The 17,094-nt window shown below is 35.7% G+C and overlaps 1 protein-coding gene across 3 annotated transcripts in view; it reads left to right on the forward strand.

The window, feature by feature from the left end:
• The window catches only part of mdy (diacylglycerol O-acyltransferase), a 180,090-nt gene that overhangs the window by 121,641 nt on the left and 41,355 nt on the right, over nucleotides 1-17,094 (forward strand). For all 3 annotated transcript variants that reach the window (XM_089100065.1, XM_089100066.1, XM_089100067.1), the window contains exons 7-8: nucleotides 13,550-13,702; nucleotides 15,918-16,068. In XM_089100065.1, the coding sequence (XP_088956191.1) occupies nucleotides 13,550-13,702; nucleotides 15,918-16,068 (304 nt within the window). The remainder of the gene's footprint in view (nucleotides 1-13,549; nucleotides 13,703-15,917; nucleotides 16,069-17,094) is intronic.

The raw sequence follows: 17,094 nt of genomic DNA on the forward strand, positions 1-17,094 counted from the left end.
TGAAAATAAACATAGAACTTTTAATTTCCGTTCCAATTAACCCTCTCAGAATATTCTAGGACCACTTGTTCGATACGATCACCCCTGGGGACAAAAAAAAAAAAACAAAACAAAAACAAATAAACACGCATCCATGATCTTTCTTCTGGCAAAAAATGTAAAATGCCACATTTTTGTAGATAGGGGCTTGAAAACTCTACAGTAGGGTTCTCTGATACGCTAAATATGATGGTGTGGTTTTCATTAAGGTTCTATAATTTTTAGGGGGTCTTTCCCCCTTTTTTTGAAAATCAGGCAAATTTTCTCAGGTGCGTAACTTTTGATGGGTAGCACTAAACTTGATGAAAGTTATATATTTGAAATCAGCATTGAAATCTGATTCTTTTGATATATCTATTGGTATCAAAAACCCGTTTTCTAGAGTTTCGGTTACCATTGAGCCGGGTCGCTCCTTACTTACAGTTCGTTACCACGAACTGTTTGATAACTCAACTAACATTAAAACATATCATCCTTAAATCAAAACAAAAAATTGAGAAATTTAATGCAACCACTTTCGTCGGAATGGTAAAAGTGTGACTGAATAACAACATAAAAGCTTGGTTGACAGCATAAAAGTTCATGCTGCTTTATTACAATACTACTCCCCCCCTCGTTTTCTAAGAAACATCAGCGATTTATCCTTCTGTCTTATGTATTTGAAATTTGCGAAACTTGTCATGCCCTGGGCTTGATCCCACTTGCATTTTCAACTCAAGGCCTGTCTGGTTTTTGTCCATGGGAGATACGAAGAAATGTGTTAACCAGTAGGTTTGAATGACCATATAAAAGATGGTAATATTTTCTGAAATCAAAGCTTCTTTTTTTTATTGATATAAAAAAGCGTATCCCAGAAAGAAGTTTTTCAAAGAAATTTGGAAAGCACTTTCAAAACCTAAAACGAGCAGAAATAAAGTGGTATAATTATTCAAATTTAAAACGAACAGAGGTGGTATGCAAATAAGTTCGTGCCATTTTAATAACAGTTTGTGTAGCTTGTTTATTATTCCATTGATTCACATTTTCAAACATTCATTAGAAAGCTGTTGTCGTTAGGCATAAATGTCAGTATAAGCTGTTTAGTTGAAGTTTAACCAAGAGTATTTTTTACTTCATCGAATATGGCGAATTTGGTACCGATAGTGTTTTTTTTTTGTGGAGACTTGTGCTTCATTACTGAAGACAAAAATTCGATCGATTAGTGGATAGCGGCCATACCGGTCGAATCCATAAATTTAGAGACGGTGTTCGTACGTAAATCAAACAGTTCGTGGTAACGAACTGTAAGTAAGGAGCGACCCGGCTCTATAGTAACCGAAACTCTAAAAAACGGAATTTTGAAACCAATAGATACAACAAAAGAATCAGATTTTTATCCTGATTTCAAATACGTATATAAGAAAGATCACAGATGCGTGTTTTTTTTTGTTTTTTTTTTCAGGGGTGATCGCATCGACCCAGTAGTCCTAGAATATCGCGGGAGGGCTCATTAGAACGGCAATTAAAATTTCTAGTGCTCTTTTTCAGTGGCAAAAAAATGGAGGGAAACTAGTCCCCCTCCCACGCTCATTTTTTTCCCAAAGTCACCTGATCAAAATTTTGAGATAGCCATTATGTTCCGCATGGTCGAAAATATAATAACTACGGCTTTTAGGATGACTTAATCCCCCACAGTCCCCGGGGGAAGGGCTGAAGGTAACGAAATTTACTCAATGTTTACATATAGTATTGGTTACTGGTAAGTATACAGACATATTCAGGAGGGATTTTTTCTGGTAGTGAGGGGGGGGGGGTTGGGTTGGGGGTTACGTGGGAGGATCTTTCCATGGAAGAAGTTTTCATAGGGGAATGGACACTGCTACGAAGGGGGTGCTGAATTTTCCAGCATTATTAAAAAAAACGATAAGAAATTAAATAAAAAAAAAAAAACCAAATGTTTCAACTGAAAGTAAGGAGCAACATCAAAGCTTAAAACGAACAGAAATTATTACGTATAAGATTGGGTTCGCCCCCTAGTCAATACCTCGCTCTTTACGCCAAAGAGATTGCTATGAAGGGGGCGCCAGATTTCCCAGCATTATTTAAAAAAACAATCAGAAATTAAATAAAAACAAACAAGTTTTTCAACTGAAAGTAAGGAGCAACATCAAAGCTTAAACCGAACAGAAATTATTACGTATATGATCGGGTTTGCCCCCTAGTCAATACCTCGCTCTTTACGGCAAAGATTTTTATTTCTTTCATAAGAGCTATTTATTCTAATTAACGGCCTTTGTGATTAAGGGGTCATTTTAAAGAATTGGAACAAAATTCAAGCTTTAGTATATAGAGCGAGGTATTGACTAGGTGGCGAACCCCCTAATATACGTATTAAAAATATATGAATATAGAAGTTCGTTACGTAAATTAATTAGTAAGTTACGTATATTTTTACTAATAAAAACGTTCGTAAATAAAATTAAACAACTTTCGAGGAATCCCATTAACCAAATAAGAGTAAAATTAATATACAAATTTTGCTTTGATTATTCATATGCAGTGAGCCAAAATCAAAACCTGTATTAATTAAAAAACGTTCAAAAATTAAATAAAAAAAACAAGTTTTTTTTTAACTGAAAGTAAGGAGCGACACTAAAACTTAAAATGAATAGAAATTATTCCGTATATGAAAGGGAGTGTCCCCTCCTCAACCCCTCGCTCTTTACGCTAAAGTTTGATTCTTTTTCACATCTCTACTTTTTAAAAAACTTAAAAACTTTAGCATAAAGAGCGGGACGTAGAGGAGGGAGCAGTCCCTTTCATATACGGAATAGTTTCTTTCCGCTTTAAGTTTTAATGTTTCTCCTTACTTTCAGTTAAAAATCGTTTTTTTAATTTAATTGCCAAAAAGAGGGGAAGAAGTTGCAGCTAGTGAGGGAATATACTTCCAATGTTGAATTTCTAACCAATTTTTCACAATAAAGTTTCAATTTTCAAAAAAGAAGAACAGTTCGAGCTTATTTGCACACGTTAGAAATTGCCATGAATGAATAAATCAAACCCAAAAACGGACATAAATTAAAATAGCTAAACACATTTGATATAAACGTAACCGAATGCCACTTCTGTGGATGACAAGATCAATCTTAAATCGAACAGAAATTCGAATGAATTATCAAGTTCAACTTAAAATGCACCGTAAATACAACAAACGAGAGCATGGCTAACACCATTCTAAACTTTTTAAAGCCCAGAGGATCATTTGCGCTTCACTTAAGACAATATATGTTTTAATCAATTACTCTTTTATCATTACAACATTGAAAAATAAAAATTGCTGATTATTCAAGAAATTAATATCTTGATATTGTTCAAGAAATTAATATCATGATATAATTAACATTTTATTATTAAAATTTTGTTTTAGGAATGAACTGATTTTCATAAGTAAGCAGATTTTTATCTTTACTTTTTTTTTATATTTCCTTACAAGGTCGTATCCAGAGCGAGGAGTTAGGAGGTTTGAGCCTCCCCCCCCCCCTGAAATGTTTGTCCGACCTGTAAAAACGTACCAAAAATGCATATAAAAGTCTTTTTGGTGTGTTTTTAAAAGGTTTTTCTGTAAATCCCCCCTCCAAAAAAAAAATCCTGGATGCGGCCATGCTTCTTTATTAGTCGTTTATTTTATCCATTCTTATCAATACAATGATTATATTTTGAGCAATGTGTATTTTGGTTGTCATGACATCAACAACAACAGACCATTGCAATAATATCGCAAGGCTAATCCAAGGTTTGCAAATAATATCTGTTTCAAATAAGGATGGGTCTACCCCCTCCTCTAATAACTCAAAAACGTCATTAGTGTTTGATCCGATCAAGACCGTACCAAGGGAGGTTAGGGGGTTTGAACTGCCCCCCCCCCCGAAATGTTTGTCCGACTTGTAAAAACGTAACAAAAATGAATATAAAAAGTTTTGGATATATTTTTTAAAGTTTTTTGTAACCCCCCCCCCTCCCCAAAAAAAAAAAATCCTTCTTTTTAAATTAAAAACCTGGATACGACCCTGAATCCATTCCTGAAAGTTTCTTTCAATTTACGAAACTTTTGAAGTTACCCAAATGGGTATACTTGTTGAAAATTTCTATTAAATCTATGGCTAATACGACATACCGTCAGTTCGGCATTCAAGGCTGTTTCTAAATATAATAATTGCTATCGTTACGATTGTGTTTTAGTCACACTCCACCTAATGTTGGATATAACCCTAAGCTATATACAAAATTTTGCTGGTGTTGTTGGTTTGTACTATTTTTCTGTACTCGTTACTCATCAACAATTGGTTAATAATACCAAGTTCAGCCGTTAGGCTAGGAAATTTGGGACGCAATCATGTGGTAGCGACTATTATATTTGGAAAGAATACTGGATGGTACATTCGATGGTATGTTTATATTTCAGTTTGTGAATTAAACAAAACTTAACCACGAAATATCCATATACTGGAAGTTGGAATACCTCGAAATTGTATACTTTCAGGGTGCTCCAGTGTAAGGAAAAATCTTCTGCCTACCCCAGCGGGTAATCCTAAATAGACAAATTTTACAATGAAATATGTAGGCTTAAGAGTGTGCCAAGAATTGTGGTAGCAGAAAAAAAGAGGGAATGTACAGAGTGGGCAAGTAAAATGTTTTCACTTTATCCACATGTAAAATGTTTCTTTTTCAGGACAAAAATGAATATCTGAGCCTCAATGTGTCGGATAAGTCTCTTGCATTTTAATAATTATGATTGTTCAAGTTCAAGTTCCATTTATTTCCATAAATAACAATAACAAAAACAGTATCCCAAAGGGCTCTATGGCCCGTTAGTTGGGAAACGACACAGAATAAATGACTAATATTACAACTTGGCATAAACAATACTAAACAATGTCTAATTTATAATTCTATATGGAAAAGAAATCAACTCATCGAAAGTCCACACGAAACAGTGACCCTACTTTCACCCTACAATAAAAAACAAAATAGAATTTTCTACATCATCAAGGATTCAACGCCAACAAAACAAAAACACACCCCCCCCCACAAAAAAAAAAAAAAAAAAAAAAAAACCATAGAGCAACTAAAAATTATTTAATATTTACCTTTAATTAGACATTTTTCATCTGTCTTTTAAAGGAGCCAAGTGTTCGTGACTGACGAATCTCAGCAGGAACCAAGTTCCAAGCACGTCCCACAGGCACGACCAGACCAAAGTCTGAACGAACCGAGGGAGTAGCCTGAATCATTACATCCTCCCAGTTTCGAACTGCGTACAAATTTACTTCCCCTAGTAGCTTAAGTAGTCCAGAAAAACAAAATGGGATATCTCCGTGGAAGAATTGATATGTCAGCGAAGATGGAAATATAGCGTGAATATCTTGAATGTTGAAGAGACTAACGATAGTGCGTTTAATCGCCCTGAGAATCCTTACCACTTTCTTATAAACATCATGAACTGGGCGGAGTACAAAAGAAAATATAGACATCCACAATGACAAACAGTAACATATATAAGGGGAAATGAGAGAGAAATACAAAAGACGGAGTATAGGAAAAGGAAATACACGCTTTAATTTCCGGATGATTCCTAGTTCGCGGAATATTTTCAAGCTTGTTCCGCGTAATTGCGACTTAAACGACAAACTTTCATACAAAATAACTCCCAGAAATCGTAGATATCAATCCGGGGGGCAACTTATGGATCCTATTGGTGTACGAATCTCAGTAATTGTGGGGGAACATGTGGCAGAAGGCATGGTCTAAGAAAGTAGCAGAAATTCAGTACATGCTAAATGGCAATGAAAAAAATCGGTCTTTGACAGTATTCCAAAGAGCAACATGTAGTGCATCCCCCGACTCCTCTATCTTGCACCCATAACCCCCCTCCCTGATTCCCTGGCGACAGAAATTGAGAAACATATTTGGAGGTTTGTATGGCAGGGTAAGGTTGAACAACTAAACAAGGGAATACTTTATCAACTTAAAGATAAAGGTGGAAATAGAGTTGTGGATTTTAGGTCAGCCTGCAAGAACCTCCTAATAAGAAATACCATTGACTCCCTAAATGGAGGAAATCATTCTATTTTAACAAGAGAGTGGCTAATTAAAGCACTGAATGAAGAAGATTTTCCAGAAACAAAGATCCCATTGTATGCACGAAACATTTTTAAAGTTATACAACAGGTAAAAGAAACTGGCCTGTTAGAAGTAGAGAAAAAAATGAAAAAACGTGAAATTGGAAATTTGCTGAAATTGACTGAAAATGAACCAATTTATCATGTAAAGGAAAAAGAACCTTTTATAAATTTTGAAACAGCATTTAGTAACCTCCACGCCTTCCCCATGGAAACAAGGGTGAGAGAAGTTATGTTTATGATAATACATAGGATTATTCCGTATAGAGATAGAATTGCGCGTTTTATTAGAAGTGAAAACCCAAGGTTTCACCTCTGTTCAGAGGTGGTACTAGATGGACTATCTCATGAATTTTTGGAGTATGAGAAAAATGAAAATATTTTTAATTTTGTTTTTGAGATTGTAAGAAATTTAGGTGTGAGTATAGAAAGTGAGGAGGATAAAAAAAGGATTATAAAGTTAGATACAAGGGAAAAAATGGAGGATAAAAAGAAAAATATGGTGTGTTTTATAGTAGAAAATTTATGCCGGTATGTATGGAGTAAAAGAAAAAGGAAGGAAAAAATAAATATCGATATTTTTAAAAAGTTTTTGGATAAAGAAGTAGATTTTTTGAGAATAAGTAATAGATTTGAGAAATATTTTGAAATGAATGTTTATTAAAATATGTTTTATATATTTAATTTTTTTTTTAACTTTTTAATTATATATTTTATGAATATTTAATTATTTGATTTTTTTTTCTTTTTTTTTTTTTTTTTTTTTTTTTTTTTTTTGGAATTTGAGCAGTTGAAAAGGGCTTTTAGAAAACGAAGAAATGAAAAAAAAAAAGAAAAACTTTGTCTAAGTGTTGAGTGTATGTTTGTGTAGGATGATGTTCAGACAAAGTTTTTTATTTGGGTGTTTTTGAGGTAAGAGAGAGAGTAAATTGGGAGGGTGGGATTATAAGGTAAACAGAGGGATTTTGGAGGCAAAATAAAGTATTTTTTTGGAGTTTGATAGTTGGTGCCACCGTGGAAGGGGTTCCCTATACCGGAAGGGCACCCTGCAAAGCGGCTAGGCAGATGTTGTAATAATGTTGGTTAATTGGTTTTTTATTTAAAAAAAAAAAAAAAAAAGTAACTGTGGGGCAGCTCACACCTGTACAGGAAAAAATAAGAAGGTACGACTTTTTTACATTTAAAGCTAGTTGATTTATGTCAAACCAATTGAGTATCTTTTCAGTATTTCCTTGAAGCTATAGAATGAGGGATGACTCATCGGGAGCTGCAGCACGTAGAATCGTGGCATCAGCGAATGCTACCAGTTCTTCTCGACTATCAGATGTGGACACCGACATAGTCTGAGAGTGACATTTGTGACACAATCCACAGCATACATTGGGAATTGGGGTGTTAAGAAGTCGGTAGAGGTCGTTCACATATATCAGGAAGAGGGTTGGCCCAAGAATAGAACCTTGGGGTACTCCGTATTCAATTGGAACTTCCTTGTCTGTATCTTCCATGGCAATAGATCTCTCAGTAAGGGATGAATAGAACCAAGATAATGCTTCCCCACGCTCACCATGATGAGAAAGTTTACCAATGAGGATATTGTGTGTAAGGCTGTCAAAAGCTTTCTTTACATCAAGAAAAATGGCTGCAGGAATAAGACTAGAATATAAAGAATGTCCTACAAACTGGAGAAGTTTATTACAAGCATGTTCTGTAGAATACTTTGCGCGAAACCCAAACTGATGTTGATGGAAAAAAAATTTTGCTTCAAGAAATCTCACGAAACTTTTGAGCATTGGCCTTTCAAATATCTTAGAGAACACTGACAAAAGAGAGATCGGCCTATAGTTCCCAGGATCCTCACGGTCACCTCCTTTAAAGAGAGCTATCACACGCAACAATTTAGGACGTTGAGGAAATACTCCTAGTTGAAATGACCTATTAATCAAATGGCAAAGTGGGGTGATAATCGATGGAAGGATATGTTTGATTACTTTAGCAGAAATTTTGTCAAAACCTGTTGAAGAATTCTTTAAAGACAAAACAATATTTGTAATTTCCTGCACCGTAACGTCCTCAAGAACCATTGATTTCAAGCACGGGGGGCCTAGGAACTGCTTCCAAGTCTATGACACCGAGCAGTGGGAGACGCTATTAGCAGTTGATTTCCCTATCTCCGCAAAGAATTTGTTCATATGATGTCGTAATTGCCCTTTTTCTGTGACAAGATGATCATCTACCATAAGAGACTTAGGGAGACCTTCTAGTTCTATGGATAGCTGAGTAACTTCCTTAATGACATCCCATGTCGTCTTTGTATTTTTCCCGTGATCAACAAATGTATTTGTAAAATGAAATTTTTTTGCTCTCCGAATAATTGATTTTCGCATATTACAGCACCATCTAAATGCTCCTTATTTAGTATCACTTGGTCTGTTTTTGTACTCTTTCCAAAGGTTCTGCTTCCTATTTATTGACTTGAGGACTCCCGATGTTAGCCAGGGAGCTATGGGTGTTGATCTTTTTGATCAAGGATTCCTTAAAGGAGCTTTTAGACAATAAGCCGTGAATTTTTCCTTAACAGTGTCATAAAACTGGCCAAATATATCGTTATAATTGCCCAAATTAATATTTTCTGGTAATGAAAAGTCCCATGAAGATTTACTCAGATTTTCTTTCAGTTCATCCAGCTCCACTGGTTAACAACAGAATCTCGGTGCATCCCGGGAGGATAGTCTTTGGGGATTTTGGGGGATTGGAAACAAGCCTGCAACTTGCAAGTGATCGAAAGTATCAGAAAGCAGTACTTCGTTCTTAAGAAAGTGCAGTGATGAAAAAATATGTTAATTGATGTTGCTGTTTGATTAGAAATCCTTGTCGGTATGTTTATACAACGAGCCCATCCATACGAAATTAGTAAAGACTAAAGATTAGAAGCCTGTCTAGATGACACAAGGTCAAGGTTAAAGTCGCCCATCAATATAACTTCAGAATTTTCAGCAAAGACTTTCCCAAGAACATCTTCTAATGTTTCCATAAATTGAGTTATAGACCAACTTGGAGAACGATATACTTCGGCTGTTATTAACTTTTCCTTAGCGTTGATTTGAACTTCTATAAAAATTTAATAAAATATATTTTTGTTATTTGTTCATGAATTATGTCTTAGTACAGCCTGAAAATTTATTTCGGATGTAAAATCAGAGTCCACCTTTTTGGGCCGTCTTGCGGTTAAGAAATATCGACATATAACCGGGAACATCCGAAAGTACCTGATTTTTCTCGCTCAAAAATGTTTCACAGAGACCGATAATTGCAGGGCACGAATTCCTACATTATAATTGAATATCATCAAACGAGGAATTAAGGCCCTGAACGTTTAGGTGCACAACCGGAAATACATCATCCCACCGAGCTCCGGAGTCCCAAAATCTCAGCTCCTCCAAAAACACTCTATTAATAATTTTCTCAAAATTTTCATATAAATTCATATTGGGGGCTTTACCAACCTGATTATTTATAATTTCATTAAAATTAACTCTCCCACATTCATAATAATTTAATTTCCCTAGTGTTATGTTAGCGTTAATCCCCAACGGAGAATCAGTCTCAACCATAATAGGCCTGTTTTTTCACTCATCAATGTGCTCTTACATCTTTTGTCAGATCTTACATCTTTTGTCAGAAAACGCTTAAAAGTGAAATCTTTGAACAAAGATCTTACATCTTTGGCCGTTTTTGTGCAAACGTCTTTCATCATTCTGCTCTGATCAGCGGTTCGAGAACAATGATGAGTAGATCATCAAAGTTCTCTCATCATTGTTCTATATGGTAAAACAGTGGCGGTCTTCACGTTTTTTGCTAACATCTGTGAGCTGTAAGATCTTAGAACAAAGATGAGTTAAAAAACGATAATCTTTGCAGAAAGATGTAAGATCTTAGTGCTAAAAAACGGGCCTAATTACTTGGCGATGCAGGCGACAGAGAGACATGCTGTAGTCGCGTGAACACCAGTGACGTCATTCTAATCCGAATTAAAAAGGCTATGACACGAACTTGATTATTTTGCTCTGAAACAAAAAAAAATAACAAGTAAAATAGCACAGGAAGTGTAAATACTGAGGGTAAAGAAAGACAAATAAAAGGGAAAAATACAAAACGATAAATAACATTAACGAACAGCACAATTTTTGAAGATATAACATATTAAGCGGAAGCGAGCACTCACTAATACTCATGCGTCAGAATCGAAATCAGAATTGGCCGAGGGGAAAACTAGGGTAAGCGGGTCGTAGCATGCGTCATCAACCTTGATCCAGTTAGAACTCGAAGTCTTTTTAGATTCTAGCCATAACCTAGTCCCCTCCTGAACCATTTTGGTATGAGACACTTTATCGGAGGCAACTTTACAATTTCTTAAATTATAAGCCATACTTAAAAGTTCTTTCCGACGTTTAGCCAGCTCGAATGGAAGGTCAATGCTGACGCTTTTCCCCGTATTCTTAGATTACCAACACAAGCCATAATAATGTCCTTATGTCGAAGATTTAGAACAGATACAAGAATAGGGTCCGATGTCAACTTAATATTTTTCTAATTGTATGTTTCAGGTATCTTCTCTCACTTAAATCCTAAACAAAACTCTCACCTAAATACTAAATAAATTGTTTCTAACCCCCTCCCTATATATTGTGGAATTCCTCAAGGAACCTTATTGGGACCACTTTTATTTCTAGTCTCTACTAACGATAAGGAATTCCTCCACAGGCGAAAATACATGAATGACTTGTCGATCTTCAAAATATGTCACAGTAATATTAAAAGTGACCCCCTTGAAATTCTAACCCACATTTCGGATGAAGCCAAGAACATAAATATGAAAGTAAATTCCACTAAATCAAATATAATGACGATAAATTTCTTGAAATCTACTCCCGCCTTTCTTGACCCTATCCCCCCAGATATTTCTGTGTCTTCCTTTAAATTACTTGGGGTTACAATTTCCGCTAATTTAAAGTGGGATATCCATGTGAAAGATATTGTCCGGAGAGCTCATGCGTCCCTGTCTCTCGTTAAGTTCTTGAATCAATTTAACGTCCCCTAATCCCATTATTTAAGGATTTATACGTCCTTTGTCTACCCGCATCTTGAATATGATTGTTCGGATTGACATCCTGGCATCTCCCGTGATGACTCAAATAAAGTTGAATCTATTCAAAAAAGAGCCCTAAGAATAATTTTTAAAGAAACTTTGGTACCATATTCGCTCCTTCTAAAAAAGGCCAAACTGGAAACTCTTTAGCAGAGGAGAGGAACGCTGTGCCTCCATTTTGCAAAAAATGCAATAATAAACCCTCGCGCGGAAAACAATTTCCCCAAAAGACACTCTCCATCCAGACACCGTCTGCAATGTACTGTTTCTGAACCCGTCCCTATCTTTCCCCCCATTCATTGCTTTACCTCCAAATATGAAAGAATCTTTGTCCCCTTCATTACTGATGAAATAAACCGCTAGTTTTTTTTTTTTTTTTTTTTTTTTTTTTTTTTTGTACTGGTGATACCCATGCTTGTGTCCGTTTGGTTCTTCCGTTCCCTCCTCTTTTTATATAGTCTTTTTTAAACCTTTTTAACACTATTTTTGTCTCAATTTTTTGGGTTTTGTTTTTGTTTGTGCCTTTTTAACTTTCTTACATTTGACACTTTTTGTTTTTTAGACTAATGAATGGCTTTGCCTTTCTAATATTGTTGTTTTTGGCATTGTTTAGCCAGTTTTTTAGTTGTTGTGCTATTTCTATGTTTTTTTTTGTTATATGACCCCGAAATGCGAATTCGGCCCTTCGGGGCTTCTGATAGTCATTTTTTGAAATAAATATCTTATCTAAATATCTTATCAAAAACTTTTTTTCTCTAGAACTTAAAAAGCTTGATTTAACTTGAAGCTTAATACCTGTAAAATTATTAAAGCGTCATATACAACCTTAACTTTAGGGCATTGCAATGTAAGATGGAAACTGCGAGCGAAGAGAAAATAATATTTTGAGCTTTTATTCATCACTGGTTAAAACTTATTCAAAGAGTGGCCATAGGTTTTTTCCAAACGTACTTAAGCGTGTTTTGCACAAAAATCGGTTATACGGAATTAAGTTATGAGCTTAAGATGAATGAGGGTTTAGTTAAACGGTAGCTTAATTGTATAGGGTTGAGTTGAATGGAATGGAGCTGCATTAGGTTGATTTTACTGGGGAATAGTTAATAAATAAAAGTTCAAATAGGGATAAAATCCTTTTAATAGACAGTGATGATGATAACAGTGATAGAAATTCACAAAAATACCAGATATTTCGGTCACATATACAGTGACCGTCATCAGTAGTAAAACAGTTTTACGACTGATGACGGTCACTGTATATGTGACCGAAATATCTGGTATTTTTGTGAATTTCATCATTGTTATCATCATCACTGTCTATTGAAAGGATTTTATCCCTATTTGAACTTTTATTTATCGTCATGGAAAGGCAATGTGGTCTCCGAAATTATCTAGGGAATAGTTAAACGGAAGTTGGGCTGAATTTAAAGGGAAATGAATTCGACGGAGGATAAACTGAATAGGGGTTAAGTTTTTTTTTTTGGGGGGGGGGGGATAGCTAAGGGGTTTTGTATTGTGCTTTGGGGAATGGTTACAATGGGGATCTCTAATCCTTTTAAAACATTTTGCACTAAAATCTTTTGTGGGAATTACAACCTGTTCGCGTCTAAGTAGCGAGGTAAATTAAAAGACACTTTGTCATAACAAATATGTAAAATTCATCGGAGAGTGATCCGTGCCAAAAGTAGCTGAAACGTTAATATGAAGTGGTCGAAACAGTAGTGCTTATAAAAATGTACGTGACAAAATATTTGATTCGAATATGTAAGATCATCGAGTTTAAAATTTCTCTTCAAAAGTTTTTTAGCGAAAATTTTTTAGCAAATTGACGCATATTAGAAAAACCTAAGAGAAAATCTTGATAAAACCTTATTATTAGATCAGATCAAACATATCCGAGAACACTGGATCCGAGGCTTCGCACCCCTATCTACTCAATTATGAAAACTCGTATTTTTTCCTAGGAGGAGGATCATGGATGCGTGTTTGTGGGCTTTTTGTTTTACTTTTTGACTGGCCTGTATGTGGAAGGGGGCGGGTCTGGAACCAACCCATGGAAACTGTTTGTATGATATATTCTTTCGTCATATTATTTGCTATTTTTTGCGTTGCGTGTCTTTTGTAACAAAAATTAATGATAAAGTTAAAATCCAAGTTGACATGAGCAGTTTGTTGATCTCTTTTCATCATTATTTTGATTTTCTTTCAGTTGGAGCTACTATGTCATGTTTTGTTTATACGATTACTTTCTTAAAACTCTGGTCATACATGCATGTTAACTATTGGTGTCGTTTGAGTCGTTCTGGGAAGTCTACGTCAAAACATGCTAGGACTCGTTCTTTTTCCTTTCATCAATCAGTTGGTAAGTTATAATTGCTTAGATTCACAAGTTATTTAATCAAACTTTTTATAAGTCCTCAGTGGTCTGATAGTAAAGTCTTTGGAATCTGGAGTCGGTCACCATAAAAGGTTTTATCATCTTTCATTAATTTTCCTAGAGTCACAAAGAGATCATCATAAGTGGTTGCTCATCTAAACCGTGGTTGATTTATATCATAGCTGTAGGAAAACAGTGTGTGCAACAAACTAAGTAACGAGTGACTCTTGTCAGTAGAAACTGAAAGTCTAAAAAAAGGATGTTGATAGTAGTATATGTGTATATTGAACAAACCTGATTTTTATTTTGATTCCAAATATACATTAAACAAAATTTAATAATTTCAGATTTAACCATGAAAATTAGCACTATAAATATACTCATTTTTGAAAAAATGAGGAAGATACCCTCATAAAGGGGTGTGATCTTGATGAGAAATTCAACCATGAAATTCAATATATTTGACACCCCCTATAGAAAAAGTTTCAAATTCTAGAATAAAACAAAATGCGAAATATTTTTTTTTTTTTCTCTCGAGATGGATGGTCACAGATACATGTTTATCATACTGAGTTAGTGTCTTGGAAGATTGAGAGAGAGAGTTCCTTTGAATAGAAATGGAAATTGTAAGTGCCCTATTTAAGGTAACAAAAGACACTGTCCCTTAGCAAAGTGCCAATTTTTGTGCCGTTTCACGCCCAGGTATGAACCCATATCGGGTTCAAAAACAGCAATTTTTGAACCCAGTATGGCCAAAGGGCTAACGAACAAATATTCTGAGATAGCAAATTGGCTTTGGAACATCGAAAGAATATAAAAAAAACCTTATTGCACGGACTGGTGTATTTTTCTGCATACATATTGCACGTATAGTCCATACCAAACTGTAGGTAGTTATATCGATAGCCTATTTAGTAACAATAACGATTATAGAGCAGTATATAGGTGTATAGCAGCTATTAGGGATGGGGCACCTCTCATTCGTGCAGAGATCCGATTTTGTCTGAATGCCACAAAGGCCCAGATAGGACGCTAGTTTGTTCTTCCCAGTAAGTTTGGTTGCGATCTGACGACTGTTTCTGATAGACATGCAAATGACAGTATTCCATATATCACCCCCCCCCCCCCCGCCCGTTACGAATTGGATCCCATCTGGGCTCTTCCAGTCTTAAGTCTAGGCAGAACCTTCATGTGCATACGCGGTTTCGGAAAATTCTTTGGAAAATTGAACATTACGTTTTAAGCAGATTATCAAAATTCAAGATTCCTTTATTGAACTGAAGAATGGTTCCGTAGAGATCTAGAAGAAAAACGGAATTTCATATCTGGGCTTATAGGAGGCTATTCTATGTCCCATTTCAGTCCGGATATTATACGATATCTAATAAGTTTGCTTTTGAATCTAAGACAGTTTTGTTTTGATCTTGTTTATACTATTTAGTTGACTAGAACAAAAACGAAGTTAAATTCTTTTCGGGAAAACTACTGAAAATTTTGCAAACTTCTGTGGAGGTTGTCTTCTCCGTTTCTCGATCTCTATATGAGAAAGATAATTGTAAATTTACGTTTTGCTGTTTCCGATATACAAACCAAAAAAAAAAATCTATGAAAGCAGGATTGTTGGTATGCAATTCAGTTAATTGAAAATAAAAGCGAAAGAAAAAAAGATTGTAGCTTTTCGTTGTCATTATTATTTCCTTCCCCGTTTGAATGTGTATTGTGAACTGGTGCAGGTTTTTTTTTTTTAAGAAATGTTGAAGTCGAAGAAAACTAAAATTATAAGATTTTAAAAAAGATAAGGAGTCTCAGCTCGGACGGTGACCTGAAAATGTGGTTTCAAGACAAATCCAATGTTACAGTAAAAAGAGTGGTCAAATGGCGCCAAAATTTAGATAGCTTAGTAAGGTTCTTAATTCGGTTCTACATATTGAACACTATCTCATATGTTTTGTACTGGAGAATCCCCAGGCTTTGAGTTATCTTCCTCCTTAATTCTTGTCTTAAATAAGGTTCCCTGGTTCTGAAATTTCAAAAGAGGTGTCTGTACGATCTAAAATTTAAAAGCAGATGAGCGTAAACAAACATAACTAATTTTCTACACTTGTCCGAATTTCTCCTCCCCCTTTTATTTTTGTACCTGTGACGAGTGACTCAGTTTAGGCTTTGTAAGATAAGAAACTTACTTTCCGTCTCTTCCTAGGTGAGCCTACAGTGAACGGAAAGACAAAGCATTTGGAAAATTTGGTTTCCTATCCCGATAATCTAACTCTCAAAGATATTTATTTTTTTATGATTCTTCCGACGCTGTGTTATGAACTGAATTTCCCCATTAGTGGTCGTATTAGAAAAAGGTAAGCACATGAATTTTAAAACTTTTTAGGCAATAATTGTATATTACAGAGTTTAAGATGTAAAAAATTCTTTTTTTTTCTAGCGAGAAATCTTTGTACAGTAACCAAAGAGCCTGTCGGACGATAGGTATAAAAAGAAAAATTAAACGTGACGTTACCGTTTAGTGAGGACCCGAAAAAAATTTGTCCCTTCCTCCTAAAACTCAAATTCCTCCCCCCCCCCCCCACACAAAAAATCAATCCCGAAGTTTCCCTATCTGAGCTGTGAGACAAAACAGGGTATCCCTTCAAAACTACGCATAAAGTGTGTCATCTTTTAATTAAACCTACTTACTTCTACTTACTTACTTGTACTTGGATCAGACACAAGCTATGTAGCTTTCCCTGGCGACAGGGTCAGGCAGACTTTTGAATTCTACAGGTTATGGTTTTGGGATAATGGGGCCACAATTTCGAGCCATAAAGGGTCCCATCTGTGACCAAGTCTCCGGAACCCGCCTAACGGCTCGAGGTCAGATTTGATGGTATTAAGCCCAGTTTTGACTTGTCCTCCGCGTCGTTTCCTCCAATCAGGCACTGGTTTGCAGCGTAGTCTTTGATTTGTAAAAGTCTCGACTGATCTTCGGCAGCTATGACCAAACCAGGACAGCGGCGGCGTCGAATGATAGTTGTGACGTCGTACTTCTGGTCACATCGTGTGTGGGTGATCGTATTTGGGATTCGATCGCTAAGACGTAACCCCAGTACACTGTCAGGCATCTCTTTACAAAAGTGTTGAGGGCGTGTGCCTCGGTGACTTTTAAGGGCCATATCTCGCTGCTGTACCGTAAGACAAATCGGACTGGGGCATCATAAATACGGATTTTTGTTTTCCGGTGGATTTCCTTCCTTTTCTATAGCGGCTTCTACAGCTGTGCGAAGACAGCAGAAACTAATGCAATGCGACATTGGATTTCTTCGCTACATTCGTCGTTGATGTCGTTGTACGATCCGAGATACTTGAATTTATTGACAACTTGAATTTGC

The sequence above is a fragment of the Artemia sp. Qi Xiang Cuo genome, chromosome 14 (genome assembly GCF_049724085.1).
Source record: "Artemia sp. Qi Xiang Cuo chromosome 14, ASM4972408v1, whole genome shotgun sequence".
Taxonomy (NCBI): Eukaryota; Metazoa; Arthropoda; class Branchiopoda; order Anostraca; family Artemiidae; genus Artemia; species Artemia sp. Qi Xiang Cuo.